This window comes from Podarcis raffonei, chromosome 2 (genome assembly GCF_027172205.1).
Source record: "Podarcis raffonei isolate rPodRaf1 chromosome 2, rPodRaf1.pri, whole genome shotgun sequence".
In the NCBI taxonomy this organism is placed as follows: Eukaryota; Metazoa; Chordata; class Lepidosauria; order Squamata; family Lacertidae; genus Podarcis; species Podarcis raffonei.
The window spans coordinates 44,415,072-44,441,212 of record NC_070603.1 but is presented as its reverse complement, the minus strand read 5'-3'; the positions used below and the strand labels follow the sequence as shown (position 1 = coordinate 44,441,212).

Sequence of the window (26,141 nt, the reverse complement as noted above, 5' to 3'; positions counted from 1 at the left end):
CAGCAACTCTATTGCACATCTGTTTAATAAAACTGGAGAAACTATCATTTGCAAGGTGGTTAACTAAAAAAAAGACCCAAAAGGTTTCAGAATTTGAATCTTTTTGTGGAGCAATCAGCTTTGTTTCCTTGTGAAGCTGGGCAATGGCATGAAAACTTGCATTTATATCACAACATAACATTCCTACAAAGAGAGTACAAGGTATTACTGTAGTCAGATAGGAAGCAAAAACCAAATCCCCAGTGGCAATGTCAGCCAAATCCAACAGTGGTTTTCTTCTCCCAAAGTGCTGAAGCAGGCCTAAGAGCGATTGCAAGGCCACAATGGTAGCTAAGAGCTTCCCCAAAGGTGAGGGAAACTGCAGACCTGATAGGAAGTAGTGCAAACATTCTGCGAAGATTTGAGCCCGAGTTTGCCTTTTAGTCCACACTCGGCAGTGCAGAAACGAAGAGCAAAACTCAATGAAGAAGCAGCACAGCTCTCTCCAGGCAGCTGCCCAAATCAATGAAAGTCCCATACAACTGCCAGAAAACACAATTGCTTATTTAAGCTAAAGCTTAAAGTCTGAGGTTTTCCAGTGTCGAAAGGTATTGATTCAGAATCGGTTGTGCTGCTGGACTGAAGCCATAAAGATGTTGTGGCCTGAAAGAGTTGCTGGTACAGGGGAATGCAAGCAGATTCACCAAAACAGGTGCTTGGTCACAGGAAAAACATCCTAGAACCTACAAGATAGATAAATCAGTGCGGATGACAGGCTAGACTTCCCCACTGGCCCTGCTTTGCCTGCCTCTCTTGCCAACCTATTGCAGACTCAGGCTCCCCATTCCTCTCTCGTCCTGCAAACATTTTACATATTCATCATTCTGCTACCACCACAGACTCATCAGCTAACAGTTGCAGTGTTTCAAGCTGTAGAGGAATGGTTTTATAACGGACCCTTAAAAAATTCCTTCCATTCGGGCTGGAGTATCTCATTTGTGAATGCTAATATGAGACGAACAACAGAAAAGGGCCATTTTCAAATACAAGATCCCTACTAGTTTTGACTTCCATCTCTCAGTTACAGACATGGAAGGCATCCCATGAACAATTCCATCTATTCAACTGGTGTATTGCTTCAAGTCCCAAAGTGAGTTGCAGAGACAACAGACAAAGTACAATATGCAACAAAAATCCATTAAAAGTTAAACAAATGTGCTGAAAGCTCTATCTCTCTTTCAAATCGGAACCAGTGAAGGCAGTGAAGGTCCTGTGAGTGTGTCTGGAGGCGGTTGGAGATTGGATGACGGCTAACAGATTGGGGTTGAATCCTGACAAGACAGAAGTACTGTTTTGGGGGGACAGGGGGCGGGCAGGTATGGAGGACTCCCTGGTCCTGAATGGGGTAACTGTGCCCCTGAAGGACCAGGTGTGCAGCCTGGGAGTCATTTGGGACTCACAGCTGTCCATGGAGGCACAGGTCAATTCTGTGTCCAGGGTAGCTGTTTACCAGCTCCATCTGGTATGCAGGCTGAGACCCTTTCTACCTGCAGACTGTCTCACCAGAGTGGTGCATGCTCTAGTTATCTCCCGCTTGGACTACTGCAATGCACTCTACATGGGGCTACCTTTGAAGGTGACCCAGAAACTACAACTAATCCAGAATGCGGCAGCTAGACTGGTGACTGGGAGCAGCCGCCGAAACCACATACCACTAGTCTTGAAAAACCTACATTGGCTCCCAGTACGTTTCCGAGCACAATTCAAAATGTTGGTGCTGACCTTTAAAGCCCTAAACAGCCTCGGTCCAGTATAGCTGAAGGAGCGTCTCCACCCCCGTCATTCTGCCCAGACACTGAGCTCCAGCGCCGAGGTCCTTCTGGCGGTTCCCTCACTGCAAGAAGCAAAGTTACAGGGAACCAGGCAAAGGGCCTTCTCAGTAATGGCTCCCACCCTGTGGAATACTGTCCCACCAGATGTCAAAGGAAAAAACAACTACCAGACTTTTAGGAGACATCTGAAGGCAGCCCTGTTTAGGGAAGCTTTTAATATCTGAAGGACTATTGTATTTTAATATTTTGATGGAAGCAGCCCAGAGTGGCTGGGGAAACCCAGCCGTATGGGCAGGGTATAAATAATAAATTATTGAATTATTATTATCAACAAAAATCACCCAAAAACATCACCACGCTACTTGCATAAGCCTGCATATTTGCAGAGGCAAACTCTGGAAATGCAGGGGGCACAAAAGATCCAAGTCAATAAATAATCCCCTTCCAATTCTCCAAATTCATTCCTCCCATGAACTTTTTGAAATCTAGTTACCTTCTTCGGTAGAGGCTTCTTAGGGTAGAGCACCACGAGCGACGTGCAGGGCCAGCTGCAGCTGGAGCTGACAAAGTGTCTTCACGCTTTGGAGCAGATGGTCCTACAGGGTCTAGCAGCAGGAAGGAAGAAAATGCAGCAGTGTCCCCCACCCGCCCCCAATTGCACTGCAACCATCCATCTCACCACCACACTAACCCCCTTCCAGAGGTAAACAAATGCACCCTCTTCCTATTTGCATATGTTAGTTTCTCCAAGTCTTAGCATATTTATAATGTTCCACTTTTAAGTATTGAGATGAAGCAAAACTGCCCTAGCTTGGGTATATTTAAAACTGGCTAATCCTGGAGGCAACAAACTGGCTCTCTTGAATACAGCAACCTGCTTTAGTAAGGACAGCTTTCTTGAATTCCTGGCTCTGCCTTTGCATTATGGATGCTTCAAACGAGTCCAGGTGTATGCAGAAGGTCCCAGGTTCAGTTCACCAGCATCTCCAGGTATAGCTAGGAGAGAACTCTCCCTGCCTTATATTAGCTACAATAGGTGACTTATTTCAGCAGAGGGAAGGGGACTTGCAGGCACCAGGAGGGTCTCAAGGTGCATATGTGCCTGTGGTTGCTGAACTGGACACCCATGTAATATGCATTCATTATTATTTAACAAATTTTGTATACTGCTTAGTGGTAGTCAAACCTCTAAGGTGCTTATAATGTTGAAATTATCAATTCCATTCACAGCCAGAGATGGAAATGAGTGCAGAATCAAAGCCTCTGTTCAAATGAAGGATTTCTCAAAAGCCAATGTGTCACCTTACCGGTCTCAGCTGCAGGCTGGCTCCTCCTCCCGGAAGCCGACTCACCTACAAGTTCAAGGATGGCATTAAAATTTAGTGATTAAAGCTTTGTTCAGAGAAAGGTGTGAAAATGCATGTGCACTGTCTAATAATAAAAAATAACCAGAAATAAAAAGCAGACTGGGATCAATATCATGGATGTGCACATAAATCCCTCTCCCTCCCCTCTGACCTTTACTTTCCTCCTTTGACTGTCTGGCCTTTTTATCATCCTATTTGTTCTGTTTCTATTTCTTTTTTCCATGGTGGATGGGTGGACAAGTACAACTGTGCAAAGGCAGACCAATATGAATAATGATGCAAATTTCCTAGACACATAATCCCCCTCCAGACTTTTTTGTAACATTGATTCCAATATGTATTTCAGCTGCTGCATCTTCGATCGCCTAAAGGTCATGTTTCCCACTCTATGATCCTTCCCAGAAGCCAACTGCAATGGGCATCATTTGGCTGCCAGTTTCCACCCCAAGATCCATGCCCTCCTGTAACTCAACCTGTGTACATGTGACTGAATAATGCATATTCTGTCTCTGACGGAAGAGATGGAGGCAGACAGTTGGCAGAAGCCAACCAGCCCCAACCTGGTGCCCTCCAGGTGCTTGAGAGAACAACTCAAGGTCCAGGCCCAGCAAGCATGGCTAGCTAGTGATGAGAGCTAAAATCCAAAGCAGCTGGAAGGCAATAGGTTGATGAAAGGTGTCCTGATCTATAATTTGGAGTTTTCCCATCTCGGACATGTGGCCCAGTCTACCTCTACAGAAATGCTAAGGTGTGCTCCCCCAGGCTTTGCCAAAAATCAATCATTCAAATAAAATAGATGGTACCTACGGCACTGAGGGGACCCTCCTCCTGTATAGGTGTAAATGAACCAGAGCCCAATAGTGAGGCAGATGCCGATGAGGAAGGCTGCAATAGCTATCCCAATTACTGCTGGGACCGTCTGGCCCGGAGCAGCTGCAGCTACAGAGAAGAGGGAAATGGGGAGGATGTGTGGAGAAAGAGCACCAAAATTCATTCTCACTCTCTGCCCAGGAAGGGGAGATGGGCCAGGGCCCGAAATACAGAATGAAAAATTCTGAGGATCAGAGTTCTTGCTCCAGCCCACGGCAGCAGGAATCCTCAACTCCACCTTTGTTTTTTCCCCCTAGAGCCAGGAGTAGAATCCCAGTCTAATACCAATTTCAGTCCCCAAATCCCCGGGAAACAAGGCCAGCAAGAGAGCAGGGGGATGTTTACTTACTTCGGACTACCTGAGTCTTCCGCTTGTGGGCTGTATCCTTTGGTGCTTTTCCTTGTGGTTTGTCTGGGACATTGGCTGCAGAAAAAGACACCAAAGTCAAGAAAGGAACAGATAATCTGAGGGAGTGTCTGAAGAAAATAGCCTCCGGGTGGCAAGGGGGAGAAAAGAAATGAGTGCATAACTCTGCCCATCACTGCTACTTGGCTTTACTCAGGATGAACATGTAAGATGTCATTGGCAAAGTCTGAGCTTGTAGCATGGTGAGATCCAATGCATCAATCTCCTGGGTAGGAGATGCTGGTGAACTACAAGCCCCATCATCCCTTGGCATTGGCCATGCTGGCTTGAGGCGATGGGAGCTGAAGTCCAAGAATATCTAGAGGGCTACAGGTCCACCCAGGACGCGGGTGGCGCTGTGGGTAAAACCTCAGTGCCTAGGACTTGCTGATCGTAAGGTCAGCGGTTCAAATCCCCACGGCGGGGTGAGCTCCCGTCGTTCGGTCCCAGCTCCTGCCCACCTAGCAGTTCGAAAGCACGTCAAAGTGCAAGTAGATAAATAGGTACCGCTTTATAGCGGCACTGGTGCTGGCTCGCCAGATGCAGCTTGTCACGCTGGCCACGTGACCCGGAAGTGTCTCCGGACAGCGCTGGCCCCCGGCCTCTTGAGCGAGATGAGCTCGCAACCCTAGAGTCGGTCACGACTGGCCCGTACGGGCAGGGGTACCCTTACAGGTCCACCACCTCTGCTCTGGAGAGATGCACACCAAGACGCTTCCATCTCCCCAGCAAGCAGGACTCCCCCATCGGTTTCTTTCAGTTCCTCACTCACTCTGCGGGGCAGTTCTCTCCAGCATGGAGCCAGGGTGCTGAACTGCAAGGCCTTCAAGCCAACAGCTCTCTCCTGGCTGCTATCTAGAACCCACAGGAAAGTACCTGGTTTTGGGCCAGGAGAGGCAGCTCGGAGCGGAGTCTCCACAGTCACTAGCATAGGCTTTGTGATGGTGCGCTGGAAGCGGCTTGGGACCGCCTCCTCTTCTCCCCTGCAGGCCTCGTTCTCAGACTGACACTGAAACAAAAACCTGCCTCAGAAGAGTGCCTCATCCCAACAGTGGGAGGTAGGCCTCGGCCCAGTTACATCCCACCTGCTTCTCCATAAGCTCAGCCAGCTCATTTCTACAGCTGAGAGGCTCTTTTGCACAGACCCATTCCAGAGGGTTTTCACCCCTCCAAGGGGTTTCACTTTCCTCTTGATTCCATCTTTTGGAATAAAGAGGCCTTCCACCCTCAGAGCAGAGATGGACCAAGGATTTCTGGAAGGAGCCAGTCATAGCTGAGGGGCAAAGCACACAGAGGGGCCCACATTCAACCCCCAGTCAAACATATCAAAGGAAAGACCTCTGCTTGAAACACTTGAGAGATTCTGCTGTTCAGAGGAGGCAGTAATAATAAGCTAAGGGGTAACCAACATGGTGCCCCCCTAGATACCAATTGACTACAATTTTCATCACCCCTGGCCAATGGCCATGCTAGCTGAGGTGCAGGGAATTATGAAGCCAGTGTCATCATCGAGCAGAGGGCACCATTTTGGCTACCTCTGGGCCAAGTGGAGAGCTTGCTCTGGCATATCAGTTTCCTCCATAAGCATCCCCAATCAGGGAAGCCTATTCTGAAGCAGTAGCGCTATCAGGCCCTCAGACAGCTGCTAGAAGACAGGGTTCCCTAGCCCAGGGAGCCAGAGACCTTGGGGATTGCACCCTTGGGTCTGGCGGAGTCCTGAGACCCCCTGCTGCAGAGCGTCAGACGGCAGTGCAAGAAGTGGATGGAGGCATTGGACCGCGGTTTCAACACAAAGCTCAGTCGCTGGCGTTCCTGGTACCCCAGAGGCAGTGCCTGGGCCTGGCCTGGCAGCTTGGGTTTCCACAGCCTGACTTGGGCAGCGGCCACAGGACAGCCATGCTGGACCAGCAGATACGCCGAGGCTTCTGAAGCATCTGAGGAGCTAGAGATGAAGCACTTCTGGATGGTGAAGCTGAGAGATGAGTCATAGGTTGCCAAGGAAGCCTGGAGGGAAAAGGAAACACCATCTAGTCTGCAAAAACAAGTGCCAGTTTTGCTGCCAACGTTTTCTGAATGCTGCATTGAAAAACCCATGAATCTGATCTTTGGAGAGTTTGTAAGTAAACCATTTTGAACTTGCCACACACATGGTATTTTCTATGCTAGGAGAAGAGGGGAATTTTGGAAGGAACTTAGAAAGTCATATTCTAAGAATAACAACCTATATTTCCATGCTTTACTTTGCTAGATGTTTGTTGTTTTAAATTTCTGCTGGGGTTCTCTCACCAAAGAATACTTGCCCCAAATTTGGCTCTTGGCATCCAGGAATTCTCTTTTTATACCTATTTTTTCATTGCCAACCAACCATAAAGTTGGGCCTTGAATTGGGCCTCAGTATGAAATCTGCTAAGTCTATTCCTTGCTCTTTTGCTTATAAAATCATGACCTTCCTTGGGATGCATGTTGCCCTTCTAAGCTGGTAAAACATGATGGCAAATCACCCCTGTTACTTCGTTCCTTTGAGAGCTACAGTGTAAATTTAGCACCCCCCATAAAGCATCAAGCAACTGCCCTGTTTGAGGCTCTGAGAGAGACAGGGAGTGCTGCAAACCACCAGATCTCTGGACAGAGGAGGAATCACTTAGGGACAAGATTCTGGCATGTAACTGCTGCGTCCAATGCCAGCTCTTGCATATTCATCGTCCGCTTTACCTCCACAAAGACAAGGCTGTTGGCTGAGACGACAAAAGGTCCACGTTGCTTGGCAAAAGCCTCTGTGTTGTAGAGCTCTAGGTTAAGGAGGGCATTGCCAAGGTGAAGGTGGGGATCCTGGAAGGCCGTTGCAGCTTCTGAGGGAGATATCTGGGTTGGAGAAGGCGAAACACAGGAGACCTGTAGGAGAAAAACAGGTCTGTGGAGCGGTATTGATGTACAACGGCAAGAGAATACCCACCCATCCACATGAAATGGCACTGTAGGAGATAGATTCCCTCTGTCCATCTGGAGATGTCATCCTTGGCTACTCACTCTCTGAGTGTCCTGGTTTTCAAGAATAGGCTTCTGGTCCCCAAGACACAAGATAGATTCTGTCCCCTCTGTTTTGGCTGTAGACGGTGGGTAGGTAACGGAACCATCCTCTCCCCCAAAGTCTTGCCTTGTCACCTCCCAGCCAGCTGTGTTGGCTTCTGCAAAGTCCTGTTGAGAGGCTGTGAAACTGGGAGGATGCAGAAATATGGGCCAAAATAGTGTTGGCTCTTCTAGAGGAGGTGTGGCCCCTACAAAGGAAATACAGGTGTGTGGGTGTGATGCAATCATATGCCTTATACACTGCTGCTGTTAATCAGAATATGATCTATTCCAAGCATCACCAGTGTGGCCCCAAAGGACACATGTGCCCAGCTCACAGAGGCCTTCTCTACAGTCTACAAGCTAGCCTCCCCTCCCAGCACTGAAATTAGGCTCAGAAGAAGCATTCTATTGGAGCCCATAGAATAGTTTGCAGGAGAGGAGGGGAGGGTACTCACAACAATTTCTCTGTTGCAGACTTACCCATGGGTCCAAGAATGTTGGCAACCCTGTATCTATTCCCTGTATCTGTTACCTAAGTGAAAGGTCTGCACATTCTGACATAATATGGCACGCCTTCCTGTTCTTTTCCATGGGCTCAGCATTCAGAATGCAATGCAGTTTCATTTACCATTGTAGCCACAGCTGATTGCCTATTTGACACCATTTATCATCCCTACGTGAATCCTGATTGGCTGGGATCACATAACGACTAGGAAATAAGCTCTCAAAAGGGTTTGGGAAAATGGCACTGAAGCAGCAAAATATCTGTTAACAAGCACCAAAATATATGCTTTGGCTGGGGGGGGTGTGTGTACCATTTCAGCCCCCTTGGAAGTATACTTTTCATGCTGAAAATGTTTTGATTTGGTGCATTCCTAAAATAAAACTGAGGTTGTATACCCTAGGGTAAAATGGTGCAGGAGGAACTGGAATATAAATGCCAGCGGTCACTAGTGGTTTGCCTCTAAGCTCTCTGGTGGGCACTTTTCCCATTCATGTCCATTGAATCCCTCCAAACCTACCATTCATCCCAACAAAAAGGAGAAACCTGTTCACCCGCTCAGCCTCAACGTAGGATGTAAAGGCAGGCAGATTCTGCTCCGTTGCAAACTGCAAAGGGTCGAGGGTCGTCAGCCGAGGGGACGTCCTCTGGGTCACAGTCAGAGGCAGATCCATTTCTGTGCTGCTGACTGTGACTTTGTGCGAAGCCTAGAAAGGAATCCCAGCCTGAGTTACAATACAAGGCCCAGACATGGAGAGCAGCAGCAGCAGCAGGCACAACATAAACAAGAGACGGTCCAGGGGAATCAAATGGCAGCATGGAGACAGACTCCCAAGAGGGAGTAGCCTAGTGGAGTGGAGAGTTGGAGCCAGGAAGTAAGACTCCTTGGCTCACTTTAGCAAAAAAAAAAATAAGGCTGGAGGAGGAGGAGGAGGCAAACCTAGAGTCATAGGGAGAATGCAGGGGAAGCTTATGGAAGAGGGTTGGTAAAGCTCACTAGTGGGCCTGTGAAGGCAGGACTTAGCAGAATGAACCCTCCATAATATAACCCTTATAATAGCATGAAGCCAAGCATCTAAAATTACCAAACTGCTTCCACTAGGAAAGGTTGCAATTCTGCATAATGCATCTACAGTGGTACCTCAGGTTAATTAAGGAATAAATCCCACCCAGTTTTGTACTGATGTTGATGACACACTTGGCTATACAGTGGTACCTCAGGTTAAGAACTTAATTCATTCCGGAGGTCCGTTCTTAACCTGAAACTGTTCTTAACCTGAGGTACCATTTTAGCTAATGGGGCCTCCTGCTGCCGCCGCGCCGCCATCACATGATTTCTGTTCTCATCCTGAAGCAAAGTTCTTAACCTGAGGTACTATTTCTGGGTTAGCGGAATCTGGAACCTGAAGTGTCTGTAACCTGAAGCGTCTGTAACCCGAGGTACCACTGTATCAGGCTTTGAGCACATGTGTGCCCTGCTCCCTTCCAGATGTGTGCCACTGCCACCAACTTGGGGAGGGGGAGAGAGAGAAGCGCATTAGCTGGCCTAGAGCATTACAGATCTATACCCAGAGCAGGTCCTGCCCCTACCAGGACATGCAGCCGGCCAGTGAGGCGGTGGGTGTGAACCATCCACTCAGCAGCTCCCTCACTCTTCAGTATCAAGATCAGTCCCCAGTGGGGGGGCCTTCGGACAGCATGAAGTTCCACAGTCAAATGAGCCAGGGTGGGCCTAGAAGAGAGCAGGCTGCCCCCCCACACACAACAGGATTAAGCACATGATGGAAGCCAGTGAAGCCCAACGCCACCCGTCCCCCAACTCAGAGATCCCTGCCCAATATTCAAGGCCTAATACCAGCCACTGTCGCTACTCGTTTTTGGCTCAGTGTCCATCTGGCCTTGACTTTCGGGGGAAGTGCCGTAGCTAAGTGGCAGGGCAACTGCTCTGCATGCAGAAGGTCAGAGATTCGATCCCCATCATCTCCAGACAGAGCTGAGAAAGACATGGGAGATCTCCTGCCAATCTGTGTCAGCAGTACCAGGCTAGATGAACCAGCTTCCATGTTCCTGTTTATTATATCTTATCCATTTTAACACAAGGGTCACTTATCATAGGCAGCTTCTTGCATAGGTTTCATTCTTCCTCACCATCCCCCTTCCCCATCTACACTAAGAACAATTTCAACCTCCCTGTTCAAGACACGGCACCTCGTTATGAACATTTTGCCAACCCCCTGCTCCCCCCCCCCCCCGGTTCAACAGCCGCATGCTGAAGCTCTGGCGATGCCTCCCTGGCACGCACCTTGGTGCAACTCCTTTGGAGAGGATGATGTGAACTTCAAGGACTTGCGGAGGGTCAGGATGCAGGCAAACTCTCAGAGGCTGGAGTTGGCACTTGGAGGCAAAGTGCACTGGGGTCAGGAAATTCCTACTTAATCTGCAAGCGGCTGGGGCAATCCTATCTGGAGAAGGAAAGGAATGAAGCATCTGGACTGAATGGTCACAGAAGAGCTGCTGCGATTTACTCTCTCTTTTTTGCAAGCAATGCAAACTCTTTGGCAACTGCTCTCCAGTTGATACTGGTGAGTCTTATTTATCTGTGCCGTGTATATATTCCATCTTCCCTCTATGATCGCAGTGCACAGATATTTCCTTCCTGGATGGTCTCCCTTCCAAGCACTGACCAGACCCAGACCTGCACAACTTCTGCAAAGTTACTGCATTAGCCCAGGACCCAAAAGACCAGCTGCCTGCCTTCCTCCTGCAGTAGCAAAAATGGGGAACCTGTGTCTCTCCATATGTTGCTGGACTACAAGTCCAATCAGCCCCAGCCAGGGTGGCCAGTGGTCAGGGATGGGGAATTGTAGGACACACAGCCATAATGCCACCCTTTCCATCAGAGCCGATATCTACCTTCATTGCCCATGCCAGCCCCCAGGCGTGTGTAGATTCTGTTGACTCCACGGTATTCAGCCAGAGAGGTGACCCCTCCATGCTCCCTCCGTGCCCACTTCAGCAGGCGTTTGGGCGTCTTTGGTAAGTTGGTCTCAGCAGAAGCCACTGGCCCCGGGGCTGAAACATTAGAGCCAGGGGAGACCTGTAGATAGGAGGAAGGCAAAGGTAAAATATACTAGCCTGAAGGACCTCCCCGCTCTCTGACACCCCACTCTGGGGAGAGCACTAAGGTTGAACAGTGCTGCACTTTAATCTGGGAGATCTGGGTTCAAGTTCCACCTCAGCCACAGACTCACTGGGTGGCCTTAGGCAAGCCTCCCTCAGCCTCAATTTCCCCCTTCTGTAAAATGGGAAGAATAGTAACTTACTACACAAGATGGTTCTGAAGACAAACAGAGCTAGATCTGAAAGTATTTTGTAAAAGTGCTGTGGAGGTAGCAAATTAGCTTTTCCATCCACCCTTCCCATAGCTGCCACTCATCTTCTATGCTTGCGTAGAGCAGGGACTCCAACGACCCCCTCAGTGATCCCCATGATGTTCTCTAGGCCCTTTGGCCCTCTATCCCATCTCACCTGGAAGGTCCAGTTTTTTCCAGGGGGAGACAGCAACACCCAACGCACAGGCTTCCGGGAATACAGCACAAAGATGGGGCCTCTGTCGTGGGGATCTGGGTCCAGAGTTATCAGAGTTACCTGAAAGAAGATCAAGGGGACAGGTACCTTCTCCATGCATGATCAAAGAGCGAAATGGAGAAGGGATTGGAAAAGAACCAGAGAAGGTAGGATATACCACCAAAGGCGGCCTAGCAACTTACCCCTTGGATGTTCAGCAGGTGAGGCATGTTCCCACCCCCAGCACTAAGCAGGCCCTGTGCAAGAGTGTTCCTCTTTGCTTCTCACAACTTGGCTAACCTAACGCTTCTGTGACTTAAGAGAGGCCCTGACAACTGTGAAGAAGTGACTGAAATGGAGTTTTGCCTTTTTGACTGACTGAGACACCTTGAACTGTAGTGCCAAGCTGAACGGCCATCTTGTTTGGGTATCCAATGGAGCTGTAGCAAGACCCATCATACAGCCTCATACATGGGAAGGTGGTATGGATGGGGATCTCCCATACCTGGCCATTTGCCGGCAATCCCTTCTTCAGGCTGATGACATGGACTTCTTGCCCCAGGGTAGAGCGGCCCCGGCTGGTGCATCCGGTGCCTTTTCGCAGTGATTCCCAGAAGCCGAGGACGGGATGTGGGGTAGAGGCAGACATGGGGAGGCAAGCAAGATGGTGCCAGGCGGCTGCAGGGGAAGGAGAAGAGCAATGCTGGAAGAAACGGGGTTTCAGAAAAGTAGTTTCCAAAACTCTGTACATTTGGCATCCCCTTTCTCCCAAAACACAAAGTGCTCAGGTGCCTGAGCTCAAAATGATACACCAGCTTAACTTTTTTTTTCTTTTTTGCATAATTCATTCTGTGTCTGAGAAACAAAAAATATGGAATATCTGGCCAATGACTGAGGATGATGAAGGGAAAAATAAAACAAGGAAACTCTGGGGGAACTGGTATGATGGGACAGAAATGGATTGGTGTGCATTTCATGGTCCCCACACTGAGGGCGGGGGGAGGGTCACTGTGAATTGCTCCTAACAATGACATACTGGCTTATTTTTAGATTGTACAAGTTGTACAAGGGGAAAAAGTGTTTCTTTTTCAGTCAGCTATCCTTTCCCTCCACCAAGATACTATAAACTGTAAGGGGCTCAGTCTCCTCCTTCCCTTTAAATTCCTTTTCCAAAGGGTACTCAGCATGTAGAGCCTTTGCTGGGTGGGAAAGTGGTTTTTTTTGGGGGGGGGTTCCTCCCTTTTAGTTCCATCCCCCCCCTCCCCGTTTCTCCTGGGCATGTTGATGGCACTCCTCTTGTTTTTCAGTGGTGATGTTTGGCACTCAACCCTATTAAAGAGAATTATTATTTAAAGTCTGTTTTCATTATGAAGATGAGAGTATTGTCTTTTGCACTGACTGGCTGCAGCTCTCTAGGGACAACCTCAGTCCTACCTGAAGATGCTGGGAAATGAAGCTGGGACCTACTTCATGCAAAGCAGGTGCTCTAACCACTGACCATTCATTTTACAAATTAAATAATTACAGGGAAGCTGCTAGCCCTGCACGGGGGCTACACATTACATACACAACAATAAGACTGGGTGAGAATGTGGTGGCAGACCAGACTATATACTATTCTGAGACTACAATGTAAAAAGTTCCTTGTAATAGGAAAGCTAACACAGTAGGGAGCAGGCTGGGCTGGTTTGTTGTCTTTCTACCAAGGCAATTTTCAATTTAAAATACTGGAAGGAACAAAAGCTACCAAATATTCTCAGGGCGACCTCAGGAGCTGCCTGGCCTGGGCTCTCTCGTTTCTGCCTATGCTTCTGGGCAGAGTTATTAAGTTGCCCCAGGGAGCTAATTCTTTCTCCTCAGTGTACTAGAATTTTACACACAGACAGCTTTAGGGGGGAGGGGTTTAAAAAACACACACACACCATCTGCAGCCTGAAATGGTACAATTCCATTTAGCACATGAGGATTCTACCAACTCAACCTGCCTTAACATTCCATGTGAAAGAATATGCTCTGGCACCATGAGAAAGGAACAGAGAGCTGTAAAGGTAAAGGTAAAGGGACCCCTGACCATTAGGTCCAGTTGTGGCGGACTCTGGGGTTGCGGCTTTATTGGCCGAGGGAGCCAGCGTACAGCTTCCGGGTCATGTGGCCAGCATGACTAAGCCGCTTCTGGTGAACCAGAGCAGCGCATGGAAACGCAGTTTACCTTCCCGCCAGAGCAGTACCTATTTATCTCCTTGCACTTTGACGTGCTTTCGAACTGCTAGGTTGGCAGGAGCAGGAACCAAGCAACGGGAGCCACCCCGTTGCAGGGATTTGAACTGCCAACCTTCAGATCGGCAAGTCCTAGGCTCTGTGGTTTAACCCACAGCGCCACCCACGTCCCACAGAGAGCTGTACCAGATACCAAAGTACAGCTGCAGGAGTGTTCAACATGGATGTTTTCCCCCCAATTTGGGAATGTGAAGAAATAGCAGAAGTACCTTACAGCAAGTGCAGAGTGCCTTCCCCTCACCATTCAGAACAGAAACTATGACTCCTGGTCAACTTTGGAAGCCTGGGCTCTTCTCTTTATAGGAAGCAACCATGGTCGGCTGGCTATGAATTCAGCAGATAGCTTAACAGCCTCTGTGCTATAAACAACCCACAGGCAGCATCTACCTGCCCTATGGTAATCAATGTCAAAAACAAATACTGAGTGCCGAGCTGGAGATTAAAAGTGCCCTTAGCTGTGTGTACTTGGTTATCAAGGAACTGAAATTGCATCCTGTGAAAAATAAGCAGGTACAGAATGAAGGACACTCTGTAAATCCAAGCTGCTCACTGAAGGTACATCCAATAAAGAGAAGCAGGACAAAGGGCATCAGAAGCATCATGCAGAATTGGGAAACCGCTAGTAAGGTAAAGGTAAAGGACCCATGAATGGTTAAATCCAGTCGAATTTGACTTTGGGGTGCAGCGCTCATCTCTGCTTTCAGGCTGAGGGAGCTGGCGTTTGTCCGCAGACAGCTTTTCCGTGTCATGTGACCAGCATGACTAAACTGTTTCTGGCACAATGGAACACTGTGACAGAAAGCAGAGCACATGGAAACGCCGTTTACCTTCCCGCCACACCAGTACCTATTTATCTACTTGCACTGGCATGCTTTCGAACTGCTAGGTTGACAGGAGCCGGAACAGAGCAATGGGAGCTCACCCCATTGTGTGAATTTGAACTGCCAATCTTGCGATCGGCAAGCTCAAGAGGCTCAGTGGTTTAGACCACAGCACCACCCACGTCCCTCAAACCCCTTGTATAAAACCCCATTGAATACATTTATACTCTGACAACTTCATCTACCTATTCTGCTGCAAGGGAAGAAAATTTGACAAGTCCAAATGGCTCTGTGTGAGCGCACACATGTCTATTTAGCAAAGTTGAAAGACCTGCTCTACTTTCAAGGTTGCAAAGAAAAATGTATTTTAAGACTGCTAATTTCTTTTTTACATGTACATTTCAGGATACATACAGCAATGTATCCTGGACAGCTCCTCTACAATAATGTTTTTGTTTTGTTTTGTTTTGTTTTGTTTTGTTTTGTTTTGTTTTGTTTTGTTTTGTTTTAGCAAAATGTTTTACACTTTGGTGTGGATAATTATTGTACAGCCCATTTAAATGTTTACAATAGCCACTCTGTTAGACTTTACCTGTCCCAGAGCACCCCCAGCCGACAAGCAGCAGGAGGAGGTACTGTCTCCATAGGTGATCGATATGCAGGCAGTTTCTATGCATGGTGTTCAGAACCCAAAGAAAAGCTGTGATTTCCCTCTTGTTCCACCCTAGGAAGGAAAGCAAAGCCAGGGCAAGAAAGCACGGGAGTTGAAGGGAATGCCGTCGCACGACCTCTGAGCTACTTGGAAACACTTTCCAGCCCTCAAGACCTCATACCGGTCAATTTGTGGTTCGGATTTTGGGACAAAACTTCAACATTTCCTCTCTCCGTTCCTGATCTATCTGCTACAGAAACAAGCATACAGGCCATACTCAGTGTCCCTTAATACGGATTATACATTCCTTCAACTATCCTGTCATATGCGCAATCATAGCAGGATGGGGTGGTGGAAGGACTTCATTTTGGTGTAGTGGGTGCTTCTGCAATTGTAAGCAGAGGGGAAGGTGGTGGCCACCCTTCCGATTAACACCACAAAGTGAAAGGGGATAGCATATAGCCAGGGTCTCCAACCTTTTCAATCTGAGCAAACAGTCAGAAATCTAAGAATACCCATTTCACTGAAGAAAAATGGGTGATGCTCAGACACCCCTCCCTCATCCCCAGAAACCAGACTAAACACCTACCCACTCAAAAGAAATAAAAGTGACACAAAAAGCAGGCAATGTCTCCCCCGCAAAAAAAAAAAACCCTCTCCTCATCACAAAAAGCCTCAATTTCTTTAAAAAAATGGGGTCAGGGGATCTTGGCTGGCACCAAGAGGAGGGCACTATGATGATCATGAGTGACACATTGGGGACCCCAGAGCTTACCCTGCTTGCAAATTGTTTACTATCTAATAGCTTCTACTCCTTGAAAATGGGAAGATGTGTGAGCCTAATCCAGATCATCGGTCCACTTTGCTCAGTATTATCCACTGTGATGATCTGTCTCTAGCCAGAAGGATTTTGCCCAACACTTGCTTCTCAGTTCTATAGATTGAATCTGCAATCTTTCTCTGAAGGCAACTTACTCTCCCTCACCTTCTGGTCCCAACTTCTGTCAGTCAAAAAGGCGTTCTTCCCTCCTGTCTCAAGTTTCCCACAAAAACTTCCCTCCCTCCTTTATGGCTCTGTTTTAAAAGGAGGATGCATTGAGACAGCAAGATTCAGTGTTACAGGATTAGACTGGCTGTAATTAAAAGTTTCCAGGACGTGTTCTACCTCCCAGCAAGCCAAACTCCCGAATGTGGAGAGGGAATGCCAGAGGAACACTTACCTTGCCCAGCAGAGCTCTCCCACTGCCAGTGGATCTAGATGCAGGTTAGGAGAAAAATAGAGGAGGAGGAGGTTGGACAAAGTGCTACCTGAACTGAAGGACAGGAAGCAAGTGGGAGGACTCGCAGCGCTTAATCCAGGGGATGCCGAAACCGTGAGCCAATTCAAGGCCTCCTATCTCCAGACTGGCATAGTTTAATGAACAACAATAAAAAAGTTATGCAGGTCAATGGGAGGTTAAAAATAACTCTAGGCCCACAAGGAGGGTCAAGTTACAAGTGAGAGGGGAGGAGGGCATGGTTTATGTGGCAAGCTGTTTATTTCTAAGGGAATTCAGCAGTGGAGGAAAGGTATTAAGGAAGAAGAGACTTACAAGGAGAAGCATCCGTTCCCTTTCCCTTTCTTTGTGTGTCTGTCTCTCCTCCCTTGTCAGATCCCAGGAACTCACCGTGCGAGTGGCAGGTTCATCACCCGCCCCCGGCAGGGAGATGGCTCCCCCCCCTCAAGCAGGGAGCCATCAAGCAAGCGACCTTCACCCCGAAGGATGTCCCACAGAGTGAGAAACACAAGGCAAGCCCCCGCTTGGGTTACCAAGGAGATTGGGGTGGATTTATGATTAACGCAGGCAGAGGAGGAGACTTCCTGAGAGGCACCGGCAGGTATGCTGTGCTGAAATCTGGGTCAGCGTGACCTGCCTACCACCCCAGTGAGGTAGGGCCAGGAAGGAGACGTTCCGGGTATCTGTCCTGGCTTTAACGGATCACTAACCAGGGGACAGAGAAGCAACAACAGGGAAGTAGAGGAGTTCCAGTCGCGACAAGGAAGCCTGAGGGAACTCGCCCTTTTATACCAGCAGGCAGGGAACGCATCATTGCCTGTCAAGTGCCACTACTCCTTTGCAAGAGATCCTGTCAGATGGACAGGACAGAACCCAAAAAGCAGGAGGAGCAGGCCTCTCTTTCTTCCTGCCTGCCAAGCACCTGGGTAGAAATTAGGCAGAGAGGGCTCCACGCGGCTCCAAGGCCACAGGCTGCCTGTTTACAAGATATTCATCTTTCCCAGAATGCTCTGGCAGACTCCAAGGCCTTCTGGAAAAAAACGAACAGGCCTGACGCAGGGAGGGATAAACGTAACCCAGGTGATTCATCCAAGGCCACAGACAAAGGCAGCAGCAGGCCTCAGAATGCACTGCCCCATCCTACACCTCCTGAACAGAGCAGCTGCGGAAGTCTGTCGTAGCAAAAGCAATCAGTATAAGGGTAGCATAAGCATGCTGCGGACTATACATTGCATGCTGTCCATTGCATAAGGTACATGGAAGACCACTGGGCAGTGCTTGGTTACCATTAAGACTGGGTTGGAGAAAGACTGGATAAGGGATTGCACAAAAATAGTTGTAGCTAGATTCACTAGATTTCCAACAGGAGTACCTGGTATGCCCTACAGAGGACCCTAAAGTCTGCAAACAATAACATCTTGGGACCCGGGCCTCAAGGAGGTTAGGCTGGCCTCGAACCAGAGCCAGGGCCTTTTCGGCCCTGGCCCCAGCCTGGTGGAACACCCTGCCGCGAAAGACTTGACATCTCTCCACAGGGCCTGTAAGACAGAGCTGTTCCGCCAGGCCTTTTGTCAGGGCCCAGTCTGACCCCTCTCCTCCTACAAGACCCTACATATAATAGGTCTCTCTAATTCCTCTCGCCGGTTCATATAAATAGCTGAGCCTGGTGTGTACCTAAGGTTCCCAACCCCTATAGTCATAATTTGCCGGTTGCCTTCTGATCTTATTTGATTTTAATCCGATTTTAAGCTGTATTTCAGTCAATTGCTGAATTTTATGTTTTAATGTATTTATATTTTGATGTTAGCCGCCCTTAGCCTGGTTATGGCGGGATATAAATAATAATAATTATTATCATCATCCCCATCATCCTACAACTGAATATAGCACATAAAACATTTTCCAGATGAGAACCTACAGTAAGTGTTGCAGACTCCTCAGACACCAAAAGTTAAGTAGCCTCATGGCTTTTCAAGACTGGCCCGAGGGTGCTCCCACAGGGGCTCACCTGATCCGTGCCACTCCAAAGGGGGTCAAAACTCCTATTAACTTTTTACTGGCCATGTCTGTTCCTGGGGGAATCACGGTATGGATTACTCCTGTGAACCACCCTGAGACCTGCAGGTTTAGGGCAGTATATAAATTTGATTAATAATAAATCCAACACCTTTAGAGAAAAGAATTTCACAGGAACTTCCTTGCCTTTGAAAACTCAGTAACGCAAAACTGGTTAGTTTGCATACAATCATTTTATATTAGACTAGAAATCCCATGTTATGATTTGTTTCACTCCCTCCCCCTCTATCTCATCCATGGAATTTCTCTCTCTCTTATAAACTTTGTTTACTACTCGTACATAAGAATGTGGCATAGTCATTTCTGGAAAGTATGTCTGAGTGAGCAGGGTTCTCTACTGCGGAAGTGTTTAATTATGGAAGATTAAACGTCAAGCCAGCCCTGCTTTTTATTATTGAGGTTCATAGCCTCTCTTCCCTCCCCCCACCCCCACCCCCAAATTGGCCATGGAGTCTCTCTATTCCTTCCTTTCTTGCAAAAACAGTTGTCAGTCCCTCCTTGCCAATGCCTGATACACTTCTGGGTCCGCGGATGGGTGGGGCTACATTGGCCTTTGCCTTTTCATTTGCAGACATGGAAGGGAGGAAGGGAGGGAAGGAGAAAATATTAAGCCAGACAGAAAGCAGAGAGTTGACCTAAATTGCTGGACAATACAGTGGTGGTGGAACAGAGGAAGTTTTGTGGGGTGTCATACAGGGTGGCATACACAGCATACATTTAAAGCACATAACTCTTCTCCCAAATAATCTTAGGAACTGCAGTTTAAGGGAACTGGGTATTGTAATACCGAGGAATAAACTAGAGTTCCCAAGATATATATGTCATATAACTAACATGCTAAGAACACAAGGCTCTGGGTCTTAAAAGTATTGTGAAGGTGTAACAAATTACTACTATATTATCTTTGATTGTAAATGGTGGAGTGCAACATGTTAACTGGACCTTTGCACCTTTGCAAAGTTATGGGCTAAACGGAGCTGCGCTCCAAGGTTATTTTTCAAAAGCAAACTTGAGAATGGGACCACTTGAACTGCTCACATGGAAGTGCACGGAAGCAGGTGTGTTCAAAGCCCAGGTACTTATTTAAAGCTCTTATTCTTAACATCTGTGTCCTGAATAACAAATCCAAGATGGTGGGAACCAAAGCAGAGTGACCAAGAAACAAGAGGGAGGTTGAGCGTGCTCGGCTGAAATCTGCAGATGTACAAAAATATCCTTTAAATATAAAATCTAAAGGGGATCCCCTCTTCCCCATCAATACTTAGCTCAGTGAGGACAAAGCGTGCTCCCTTGTTGTCAGATGGAAATGAAAAATGTGAAATATATGCGAGGAGCAAAGAAATGGCATATCCTGGAGGGAGGGCAAAGCTGACTGGCTAGCTGGAAGTGTGAACAAGAGAGTTCATGTTAGGAAGGAGAGAGAGCGCCATGTGGCATACAATCCAGAGTAAGGAGTTCTGCTTGCGCAATGGAACAGTCTCCTCTCCTCCTCCTGCCTGCTGTTCTGGAGGTTCTAGAGGAGTGGGGCAAAGCCCTGTTGTGCTAGTGACAAGTCCTTGCACTGGCTTCTGCTAGCATAATTGAATCTGTATCATGTGATCAAGGTCTTCCTGTCCCGAGTCCATCCAGCCTAGCATCCTTCTTCCTACAAGAATCAGATCCTAATAAACGGATGATCTGGCTCAGTAGGGCAGCTCCTATTGTCTTCAATAATATGTGGTTCAGACTGTTACTAAATCAGATACATTAGCCTCGCCACAAATTGTAAACATTTTAACATACAGTGCTGCATTTATGTTAAAACAGTCTTCAAAGAGCCCAGAGAGGAATTTTAGTCTAAATGTACAGTACATGGGAAAACAAACAAGGGTTTTAGCAAACCACAAGCTAAACTGGAGTCAGAGTTCAATGCAGTGGCAAAAAAGACAAGCGTTTCCAAATGGGTTGGGATTCTTTTTTGGGAAACAAGCAAATGGATCTGTACATTGGAGGTTTATTTGTATTTTTTTTAAGCCTGGGGGGATGTCGTTTTAAAATCTATTTTGTTTTTATTGTATAACTGCAAATTGCCTTGAGGCTTATGTGAAAGTAATAATGCAACCCTGAGCTGCATCAACAGGAGTTTCGGTGTCCCGTTCAGGAGTAATGGCACCACTCTAGAATGCTTTGGTCACTTCACCTGAGGAACAGGGCGCTACAATTTAAGGAAGAGGGCAATAAAGATGATGAGTGAGCCTGAGACCAAGGCTGATGAGGGAAGGTTGAAGGAGCTGGTTTGGCTGTGTGGGGCAGAGCGGACATTACATATTTGACTGGTTGCCACATAGATGGAGCAGGTTTGTTGCTCCAGAGCGTGTGACCCAAAACAATGGGTTTAAATTACAAACATTAGGAAGAACGTCCTGAACTGTTTTGACAGTGGACAGTGGACTGCCTCAGAAGGTGGACTCTCATCTATTACAGGTTTTTAAGCAGTTTTTAAGCTATCTCAGATGCTGCTGTAGTGGGTTTTCTGCATCAGCACTAAATGCACTTTGATGTTCTTCAAGCTCTTTGATTCTGGCACCCGGTGCAGTAGGTAAAGCTGAGAAACCAGTACTTCTTGAAAGGGTTCTAAGTGAGCTTCACAGCTGAGCAGGGATTTGATTCCAAGTCAAGAACAGAAAAGAAAAAGGATAAGAGAGGAAGGCTGTGATAGGAAGACGTAGCAAATGTAAAAGGCCCAGATAGGAGAAAGGAAATAACTGGCTGGTTTGAAAAGAAAGCTGAAGAAGGATGGGGGAAGAAATTATAGGAGATGGGTAAAAATACTTTTGAGAAGAATGTGGAGGTGGGGAGGGGAAGATATAAAAGAATAAGCTTTCTGCATTCTGATTCTGATTCAGCAAATTCTGCCTAAAATGGGCAGGCTGAGTCACAAAACCTCCAGAGCAAATGTACTGAACTTGAGGAAAGATGAGCTCCTAGTCACACAAAAAATGCTTCAGCTAAGAATTTAGTCAATTTTCTAACATGGATTAGGTATCAGTAAAAACCATCACCAGTAATTATCAAACTCTGCTTCCATTTTGTGAGTGGTTCTGCTGCTGCATCACTGTTCGCCTCAGCAATTTTCAGCTGTCTCAAGGTAAGGCAAATTGACTATCCATGATTCTGGCTTTACACGCCATCCCCAGAACATAACCCCCATGTAAGTTGAGTCTCACCTCTATGACAATTTTAGCATTTTTACTCTACATGCTAAACAAATGCAGGGAACAGGCCAACAGGTCACTGTTTCCCAAGTTTACGACAGATGGCATGTGGCAAATGTATTCAGCACATTACGTTCCAATAGTCAATTTGCATGATTTAACGTTGCACCCAGAAACTGCTACGTTAAGTTTTAATTGTAAACTACTTGGAGGCCTCTGTACAGCCCAAAGACTAAATATGATTTTCCCTCCAACTTCTTCTTTTTTAAAAAAATAATTTTTATTAACCGACCAATCAAATCAAATCAAATCACATCACATAAATTCCGAATTACAAAGCCGAATTTTAAATTTTGTTGAGGGGACCCATATTTCAAGATCCGAAGGGGGATTCTGATCATCTTCTTGCTACTGCATTAATGTCCAAATCAGTCCAAACAAAGTTCATAATTCTATCCAGTCTTATCTTGCTGTTTCCACATCTCATCTTGTTCATATATTTTCTCATTTTTCTTTATGATCTCTTCTGATAATCTCCTTAAGCCGATAAACACCAATAATAATCCTGTGTGAATTTTTCCGTTCATCCAATCCTCAAATCGAGATGGTTTCCATATATCATCGCATTCATAGATAACATCGCTCTTTCCATCATTAATTACAGAACTGTCATTCTTAAGTCCCTCTGAGGAGTTTCACCCACAATATAAAAACAGCTCTATTTCTCCTCCCAGACTTAAGTCCTCCGACAGAACTTCCCAATATGGCGACGGTATTTTTAACTGCGTCATTCCAAAGCCCTTATACATTCCACGCTCTTCTTAAAGCATGCTTTGGTTAGAAAGTTTATCTCCACATAGACATAAATCCACAGCTTAAGTCCTTCAAACGACATTTCTGACTTGTGGGGGGGGATTCTTGTTTAATCACATAGAGGAAAGAAAGGAAAGTTTTTTCCCCCTCCCCCATCCAGTCCTTTTGCCATACCGAGTCTTGGTGTATCTTCATCTGGTTAATTCTTGTTCCTCTGACTCGTCTTGTTTATCAGAGATCTCTTCTGTTAGCAGTCTTTACTCCCCCTCCTTCCTTGAAATATGTGCATTCGCTTCCTCCTAATTGTTTCTTTTGAAGTTCTTGCAGCTAGTGGCGCGGATCAGAGACAGCGTCCAGGAGCGCCGAGATCTCACAGGAGGGCATTCTGCCTAGTGCCCCCATCCCCACAAATTCAGGGGTGGTATAGGGCACAGCAGGCAAGGGCAGCTCCCCCACAATCCTGGGGGAGTAGGGAGGCTATTTACTCCCATCACAGCCTCCAAATTACCTCGTGTGGGTCGGAGAGATGTTATTGTCAGCCATCTTCTGATGCGCCCCTAGTGGCCCCCGATTTTCCCTCCATCTTCAAATTATCAGTTTCCCTTCTTTGAAAGACAAAACAGATACTGCTCAAATTAATGCATTCACCACTTGCTACTCTCTTCTGCTTGTTACAATGTTACATATTTTGTGTTTTCATATTGTAAACCGCCCTGTGATCTTTGGGTGAAGGACAGTATAGAAATATTAATAATTATACTTATTCCAAGCTTCAAGTTTGTCAGATAACTCAGCAGTTCCTACCTCTGAAATATCAGTCTTTTAGATCAGGAGTGGGAAGCCTTTATTAGCCTGTGGGTCACATCATTCCCTCCTGGGCGACCTTTGGGGATGGGCAGCAGAGACAATGGGCAGAGGCAAAATGTGGGTGGAACAACAAATGTGAACTTTACCTTTGGACAGTAGGCTAGCTTCCACATAAATATGCAGCCCCTCTCTGTCCTTCATTCATGCAAGAGGGGCTATAAGAATTCAAGGACACATTTCAGACAGTCAAAAACTAGAGGAGGAGGGTGAGAAGCTGGGCCGGAGTGTGTGTGGACTGGGGGGAGTCCCGAAGGCTAAAGAGAGAGACCTGGAGAGCTGCACTGAGTCCCCTTAGCCTCAGACTCTCCACCCATTTTAAACCATGATGGAGTCATCTCCCTTAAGGTTGCCGGGATGCCTTTCTTGTTGATTCCAAGTACAAAATGATTCATGACTTAGAAGTTCATTCTGGGGAAGGAAGCTGCTTTAAAATTGTGCATGAAATGGAAAGAAACAGACATTTAGGGAAAGAGAGTTTTATTTTTAAGCTTCTATGAGGGTTTTTACAAACAGAGTAAAAAAAAAGCTTTTCAAAAGTAAGCAAGAATGTCATTTACCTTATACTATTGTAGGTATGTTTCTAAATCCAAAAGTTCCACTAAAATTGATCAGACTGGCCTCGCTGCTTGGAGGCAGGCAACTACTTCTGACAAGCTGTTTGGACTGCTGACGGGGAGGTGGGGTGCTGACTAGGAAAAGGAAAGTCTCTGCTCTAAAATTTGGTGCATGCCAAGTAGTGGGCAGTGAAATTTAGGACAGTGAAATCGCACTGAGAGGTGACTAGCAAACCATAACTGGAAATAAGTGACACTGAACTGTCCTCTGTTGCTGGACTGAACCTACAAGGTTGGGTCCCATAGGGCACAGAAAGGAGTGTTTCACAAAGACTCTTGAAGACACCCCAGGGAGATACTATTCTCTTCTTATCTTTTAAAATCCAAGGTACAACTGATATTTTAAAAAGGGCAACTGCTTGATTTCCGATTTCTCAGCATGTAGGGAAAGCAATGAGCTCAGCAAATTATCCACTCACCCCCAAACTGGCCAGAGGGCCTAGGGCACTCTAAGCCTGAAATCATTTAAATTCAAATCATAAATCAGAACATTCCTCTTCTGAGACAAACTCCAGTACTTACTTTATTGGAATTTACTCAACATGTTATCCCTGGGATAAGCCATTTCCATGCTTTCTGAACGTCATTATAACATCTAGCATACTAAGCCACATTAAACCTTTTCTTGCCCGTGACAAATGGCTCTGGGAACAACTGCTGGTGCTGGTGGGAAAAAACCCTCCAACAAGATAAAGAGGGTCCATTAACCGGACATTAAACTGGAGGTAAGTAAGGAGAGCTACTAATAAAATGGCCTGCTGTGGGGATAGGAAGGAGATGGTTATGCTATTAAAAACTCCACAAACTTCCAAACAAATAGCTGAAATACTTTGGTATATAGAGCATTACTTTCTTTTTTAAATGGTTTGGTTTACAGCACCAATGTGAAACTAGAGCCAAATTATTATTTTTTAAAAAATTAAGAATCACTCTACAGGTAAGTGTATATATATATATATGGTGACAATTTTGTTGTTTTTAAGAAGCTCCCCTTAAGCAGGATAAACAAAACAGGATTTCTCTCCAGACCTGATCCCAAAGTTCTCAGAGATAACCATTTCTCCAAACTTCCCTGTGTGAGTGTACAAACCATCTCTAAAACTAGGATGTGACAGAAACAAGTAATGTGAACTGTCTCTCCTAAGTCCCTTTCCTCTACCTACAGGCACCCCCCCATCAGTTCATGTCACATGCCAATTCCTATGCTACCATTCTGAAATATTGTGTTCTTGTATTTGGGCAAAATCCACTACAGGTACAGAGGAACAGTATTTTCTCTCTACTTGGGAATAAAACTCAATACTGGCAGGGTGTCTGCAAGTTCTCCAACTCCTGGTCAATCTTCCTCTTTTACAGGGCTATAAATTCTCATGTTTTTGACTGCAACTCTTGTGAATCAGGTGTTTGGAAAATAACCTAGAACAGCTTGATCTACATTAGAAAAAAAATTCTTAAAAGGTAACTGACTAGCACTTGTTCTACATTAAAATTCTGAAGCCAGCAGGCAAGCATAAATATTCAACTTATCAGCTTAATTATCATTTTAAAGCAAATTTCATGAATTCTTCAACACAGAGTTTGGTCAATCTGCATAATCATGATTCTCTTGATTTCCAGCCTCAGTCCTTCTTCCAATATTACCTATGAGCAACTTCACCGACTCTTAGCCTTATGATATTGAATCCCGGGAATTTTAAAGTTACATGATTCCAAGACTTCGCGTGCCCAACCACAGCCCAAGCATTTCAAGTCTCTTAGAGAAGAATCAAGCACTGGAATTAATTTGGACTGTGGTCTGCAACCTGAAATTAAATCTGTTTGTGATGCTCCATTCCTCCACTTTGAGAAAACAGTCCACTTACCAAATACTATAAATGAAAAATACACCCTCCATAAGAAGTCAAAGAAAGGGAAGTTTTAAAAAATAAATTAAACACACACACACACAGTTCCCTGTG

The 26,141-nt window shown here is 46.4% G+C and overlaps 1 protein-coding gene across 7 annotated transcripts; it reads right to left on the bottom strand.

Annotated features, from left to right (window-relative positions):
* Positions 1–7: 7 nt before the first annotated feature.
* Positions 8–17,979, bottom strand: LOC128407683 (transforming growth factor beta receptor type 3-like). 7 transcript variants are annotated; one of them, XM_053376356.1, is made up of 18 exons: positions 15,524–17,979; positions 15,283–15,414; positions 12,098–12,270; positions 11,554–11,673; positions 10,939–11,122; positions 10,328–10,487; positions 9,616–9,772; positions 8,546–8,732; positions 7,482–7,729; positions 7,167–7,346; positions 6,138–6,458; positions 5,331–5,463; positions 4,398–4,472; positions 4,009–4,117; positions 3,119–3,165; positions 2,305–2,416; positions 1,762–1,873; positions 8–722 (listed from the first exon to the last, which is right to left on the bottom strand). In XM_053376356.1, exons 1-17 carry the CDS (start codon positions 15,615–15,617, stop codon positions 1,819–1,821), a joined length of 2,487 nt encoding a protein of 828 aa, XP_053232331.1. In that variant the 5' UTR covers positions 15,618–17,979; the 3' UTR covers positions 8–722; positions 1,762–1,818. The 7 variants fall into 7 exon arrangements, with proteins under 7 accessions (XP_053232331.1, XP_053232336.1, XP_053232334.1 ...); XM_053376361.1 differs by having other exon boundaries at positions 16,563–17,979; XM_053376359.1 differs by having other exon boundaries at positions 16,935–17,979.
* Between the last annotated feature and the right edge of the window lie 8,162 nt (positions 17,980–26,141).